The sequence below is a fragment of the Orycteropus afer genome, unplaced genomic scaffold, assembly GCF_000298275.1.
Source record: "Orycteropus afer afer isolate SDZICR_OR568_19922 unplaced genomic scaffold, OryAfe1.0 scaffold00375, whole genome shotgun sequence".
Classification (NCBI taxonomy): domain Eukaryota; kingdom Metazoa; phylum Chordata; class Mammalia; order Tubulidentata; family Orycteropodidae; genus Orycteropus; species Orycteropus afer.
Genome location: NW_006921962.1, coordinates 2,584,861 through 2,590,860, shown reverse-complemented (window position 1 = coordinate 2,590,860; position 6,000 = coordinate 2,584,861). Strand labels below are relative to the sequence as shown.

At 35.8% G+C, this 6,000-nt stretch overlaps 1 protein-coding gene across 1 annotated transcript in view; it reads left to right on the top strand.

Moving 5' to 3' along the window:
• Nucleotides 1-336: 336 nt before the first annotated feature.
• Nucleotides 337-6,000, top strand: part of OTOGL (otogelin like) — a 251,434-nt gene continuing 245,770 nt past the window's right edge. The window contains exons 1-3 of the mRNA XM_007953174.2: nucleotides 337-415; nucleotides 1,493-1,532; nucleotides 2,615-2,663. Of these exons, the coding sequence (XP_007951365.2) occupies nucleotides 337-415; nucleotides 1,493-1,532; nucleotides 2,615-2,663 (168 nt within the window). The remainder of the gene's footprint in view (nucleotides 416-1,492; nucleotides 1,533-2,614; nucleotides 2,664-6,000) is intronic.

The window sequence follows — 6,000 nt, the reverse complement described above, 5'->3', positions numbered from 1 at the left end:
TGGTTTTATTTAATTTTATTTTTTGATATTCCTGTCTTTAGAAGCCATAAAATGCAAATATAGACTTAAAAAGGGAAATGATGTGCAGGCATGGGGTAGGGTGTAACTAATACGGGCTCAGGTAGGAAGCTGCCATGCATCACTAATGAGACACTCAGCCAGAGTTGCCTGCAAGTTCTAAAGCTTCAGATGCTGTATGTAGTTAGAAAGCCAGGAATCCCTTTTTGAACTACTTTATTTCATAGCTGTATTTGTAAGAATTTGAACACTTTTAAGATGCCATCATAGTAAAGACCAACAATTTGGTTATGTTTCAGGGAGAAAGACTGCACTGAAATGAACATTGTGAGAAAATTCAATTTAATGATACCTTGGAGTATATTCTTGCTTCATATACTGCTGTTTTTGTTACAAGGTAAGAATTTATACTAAATTTTTACTTTAATTTCAGTGTTTTAGTTTCTCTGACAATTGATATGTACATTTTCTCCTTACAGTGTAAAGCACTTTGAAGTCATTTGAATGATTATATTCTAAGTGACATCGGGAACATCTTTTTGGAAATTCTCAATTATTTATATAATTTGGAGCGTCTTGTTTCATTTTTGAGTCTGTTTTAAATGGCCACCCGAAATCATGCTTCTATTCCGATACACAACTGTACTATTAGAAGCTCTGATTCTTTTCTTTTCTAAAATTTTATTTAAAAAAAGAATTGTCTGTCTATATGTAATTGAAACATTTGCAGTTTTACAATAAATGAAGGGAAATTGAGTGCTTAAGCTTTCTTTATGCCATCAAACCAAGGAATGTAAAAATATATTTAACACTGACTATCAGAGTTGAAGTTAAGAATTTATATTCCATTATTTTTTAGAGCTATTTATTTATAAATTAATTTTGTAGAAAATATTTTTATGGGGAAAGTATTTACTTACATTCAGTTGTTAGTTTTTACTCTCTGAAATGGCTGTATGTTTTGGATCCTACGGCAGAAATGGGAGAATTTACCAAGTGTAAAATACTATAAAGGTCAAAGAAGCGATCTTCCAATCCTAGGAATGACTGAAATTCCAAGGAGCAAGATGTCCTGGAGCACTGAGGGCTAAAGGGGCTTTGGAGATGAACTTGTCCAACACTGTCATTTTGTAGTGTGTTTGGTAACTTGCTTAAGCTTGGCATTTCCTAAGTGGTAGGACCAGGACTAAAATGTCAATTTCTGTCTCCAAGTCCAGTTCTTATTACTTTATATCATGGTTCAGCATAAATCTGTGGACACTGTCCATTCTCCCTGGATTATTAATCACTTCAATGTCTCCCAGGGAATTTGCTGATTACCATCCTTGAGAGAAAGCAAACTAATCAGCAGCAAAACTCAATCTAAGTCTAGTATTTAGGTTATAACGATCTGTCAAATAGACCAATATATCTGGATACATGGTTTTCATTCTTATATATTTATATATATATTTTATTTTTCACACTATGGCAGGATATATCTGTGCATCATCCATCTTGACGAGAACATCAAAGTGAGTATTTCTTGTTCTTTATGACCTCTAAAACATAAAGGCAAAGGAAATGAGCAAAGTTCAGCAGAAAACTATAACTTAAGTTTATACTTTTGAAAAAGCCAACAGAACATTTTTTAAAAAATGCATGACATGTATTTTTTAGAAACATTTCCAAGATTAAAAATGATCAGGCCTTCATTTCCTTATTTATGAAGCAAAAAAGATTTCCTTTCATTTTGATTACAAGACTTTTTGGTGATGTTCAATGAAAGCAGATACTAAGGAGATATTACTTTCATTTCAAAGATTTGTTAAGAAGTTTTATTCAGTAATTCCTCTTTTTTATTGTTATTTTATCAATATCTATTTACTTATTACCAATGTGCTATAGTCTTAACATAGAGAAAAACTTTTTTTTTTTTTAATGAGAAAAAGGAATAAAATGATTCCAGTAGCAAATAATGGAAATAATAATTGGACCAAACTGTTCAATGAAAAGCAGAATTCTATTCAACATTTAATTTCTTTTATTGTGATAAAATAGATATATAAAATTATACATTTGCTATTTCAACCATTTTTGCATTTATAATTCAGTGACAGTTACTGTAATAGCATTTGATTTTGATAAATCACAATTGATATCCTTAGTCACACTAATGATAATCTGATCTTTATGACATGGGAAGGGAGACAATTAGGAATTACATTTGAAAAAAGTGAATATGCTGTTGGGGAATATGTCCCTCATCAGTTTTATGAAGTCAGGTGAAGAAAATATTATATGTGTTGGTGCTGCAATGTTAACACTATTTTGTTTATTTTTCTATCTCAAAGTTCCTTCCTAAAATTCAGTTCACATCAGAGACCGGAGAGATTTGGGAACACTCCTGAATTTTGTAAAATGAGACAACCAGGGCCACCACCTAAATCTAACCCCCCCGAAGAAGGGAGGGGGACCTTTTAAATGTTAAACCAAGAAAGACCTCTTTGATAAAGTGATGGAAATCAGGAGGAAAACACCAGCTCTCTCTTGGGAAAGTCTTGTTCAGGTTGCCTAGAGGCCTTTGACTATACAAGTTCTTTTTGTTTTCTTCCAGAGAAGGGTTTAATGAAAATCGACAGAAAAGAGCTCTTTTAGCAGCACAGGTAGGTTAAGCCTCAAGTGGAGAGAGAGGCAGAGAAATAATCCATTCTGCTGTGGATCTCTGCTGTCACTTCAACAATGAGACCTTTGTGGCGTGTAATAAAATGCTGAAAACAGGACAGGATGGAGAAGGAAGAAGCAATGTAACTTTGGTACTGCTATTCTGCGATTAATCTACAGTTCCTGTTTACTTGTTTGCAATGAAATTATTTTTGCTATTTACCTCCTTTATCTACTGATAGGTTCACACTATTTATAGGGGATTTGATCTCATCTATGTGCCAGAAAATTTGAAACTTGAAAATTAAGGACAATGAAAGTTAGGACAATGAAAAAGAACAAATACAAGTGAAAAAGAGTCGAAAACCCTTTGCTGTTTAGTGGATTCCAACTCATGGCTAGTCCATGTGTTACAGAGTTGAACTGCTGTAATCTTCAAGAAAACAGATCCCAGACCTTTCTTACATGACATCAGTGGGTGAGTTAGAACTGCCAACCTTCAGGTTGGTAGTTGAGTGTAAATGGCAGAGTGTAAATGATACACGTTAAATACTGAGGGGAGTTCCTGGGTAGTGCAAACAGTCAATGCACTTGCTGCTGTCTGAAAGGTTGGTGGTTGGAGTCCACCAAGAGGTGCCTGAGAAGAAGAGATGCCTAGTGATCTACTTTCAAAAACCCTATGGATCACAGTTCTGCTTTGACACACGTGGGGTCATCATGAGTTGCAATCATCTTGATGGCAATATTCTGACAGAGCTTTCATATTATCTGATAAATTTAAATTACAGGTATTTCTGGAGATACAATCTGTTTTCGGGGGGAGGACAGGTAAGGGGTGTACTGAATTTAAGGAAAACTTTTTGCCTGGGCCCATTTATATAAAGGATATTGTATAATATAATAAGAATATCTTCAAACTTTTGGTTTGAACGTTCATATGACTGTTTAAAATGTTTAAAACTGTTTCTCTATAAAAGATGGATGGTAAAATAGAGAATTTAATTTAGCAAAGGAATTTCTTTGGGAAGTAATAAGATTTGAGCATTTATGTAGCAAACAGTTTAAATACTCAAATAGGCTTTTGCTAAATGTTGGAATGCAATCAATTTCTACTGGTATTTTTTCACAGATGCCTGAATTTGTGTATTTTATGGTGTTAATTGAAGAGAATTAGTAGATGAATGGAAGATAGGTTAGGTAAGCTCTGTGAGAGTTTAGATGACAGAACTAATTTATTTTATCAAGAGTAGAGGCTATTTTTCTCTTTCTTCTTCTTTTTTTTTTGGTACTTGTATGGCAAAGGATTTTCTATAGAGTAGGAACAACATTTTCCTTAAAAAGAGTGCTTTGTTTACTTAGCTACTTATATATCATGGGAAATGGTTAAAATGATTTATGTCTGGGAAATTTTAAGTACACGTTTGCCAGTGGACCACATTAGCCACAAAATAATATTAGCATGATCAGTAGAAAATCTGATGAAGAAAACTACATTCTGGTGAGCCCACGAGTTGGAGGGGCCTGTGACATATACCCCAAAGTTTGACATAAAATGACATACACTCTTGTCCATTTACATGTTTTTAGAATTTGCATAATTTACCCCAAAGGAGTTAAATGAATATTATCCCTTCTGTTGATAAGTAATTAACACAATCCCCTTGTCTTGATACCCTTCTAGAGAGCATGAAGGGCAGGATGCTTGTACTTCTATTTCCTGTAACAAGAGAACATGTGTCCAAGTCATTTAACATCTACTACACAGGTTTTAATGAAGAAACATTAAAATGGTCGTGCTGTTTAGGACTGGAACTTCATCTGTTAGAAGGCCATTCTCACCCACAGATTCATTACCCTGTTCTAGGAAAACAGAGCACCGCTGAACAGATATTTGTATAATTAAAGATTCAGAAATATGTTAGTAATGAAGTGAACAGTGAGCAAGAAAAGAAGACACACCACCACCATCCATTGCCATCAAGTGGGTTACGACTCATAGTAACCCTATAGGATAGAGAAGAATTGCCCTATAGGCTGTGATCTTTATGGAAGCAGACTGCCATATCTTTCTCCCAGGGAGTAACTAGTGGTTTCTCACTGCCCACCTTTCAGTTAGCAGCAGCGTTCATAACCATTGCACCGCTAGGCTTCCTGAAAGGGGACACAAACTTCTGTAAATGGTGCATTTGTGTGCTGTAGTGATTTCCCATCTATGGACTATTTCCTTGTGCTTCTCAAGCTCCTGTGGAGATGTAATCAAGATAGTGGAAGAATGGTTTCCCCTCTTTACCAGTTATGTGAATACATACTCCTGCTGCCTGGGATCTTTCACACTTGCATTACATTTCATACCAAATGCTCTTTTCTTGAAAGCAGGCCCTGAGACAAAATTTGGTGCAGGTTTTTTAAGTGGGTGATTTTCTGAAAGCATAAGCAGAGGAAAGAGAAAAGTGAGACAAGAAAGGGAGAACAACCAATAAAGGGGTTCAGTCTTGTTGGGAACACTCTAAAGAACTATGTAGAATGTGTATTAGAATTATTTCTGCAAGGAATGGAGAAGCTAGGGCATTTATCTGCCAATTCATGTCTCATGTCTCTTATTGGTTGAGAGTAGCCTCGGGGGGACTAAAGTTGTCTGGAAGGCACTTCATGTGGTCTGTAGGGCTTGAACTCCGCTCAAGGCAAAGACAGGGAGAAACTGATACTTGATGATACAAGTCTCAATGAACACAGAAACCCATATGGAGGTGAATTTCAAGGTGTGCTAAGGGAATGTGGGGAGGACATCAACACCATCTACTATAGTCATGGTTCCAAACAGCCTTGGGAGGCAGATAATTCCATTTGAACAATATCTTTTTCTCAGTTCAGGTGGCATATGTTGAAAAAGTATCAGCAACTGTGCTGGAGATATAAACGCAAATTGCAATGCTTATTATCTGGAAACTCAATTCTAGCGGCGGTAGGCATGTAGAGATTTAATTTCTGTGTAACTGGTTTGGAAGGAAGGTTGGGCAATCTACTTCCATAGTGATACCACCTCAGAAACCCAAGGAGGGGTCACTAAGAGTCGGGTCCGAGTCAACGGCACATAACAACAACAACAGCAACAACAACAACATAACTGGTTCATTGAATCCAAGACAGCATCAATTATTTGCCTTTATTTATGTAGCATAAAAAATTATAATGCTCTTGATTACAATGATAAATGTAAGATATCATACCGATTTCAGAGATGTTAAAAAGTTAAAGCTGTGTGTTGTGTCTTGTTGTTATATGCCCTCCAGTTGGCCCCGACTCATAGTGACCCCTCTTTGGGTTTCTGAGGCGGTATCA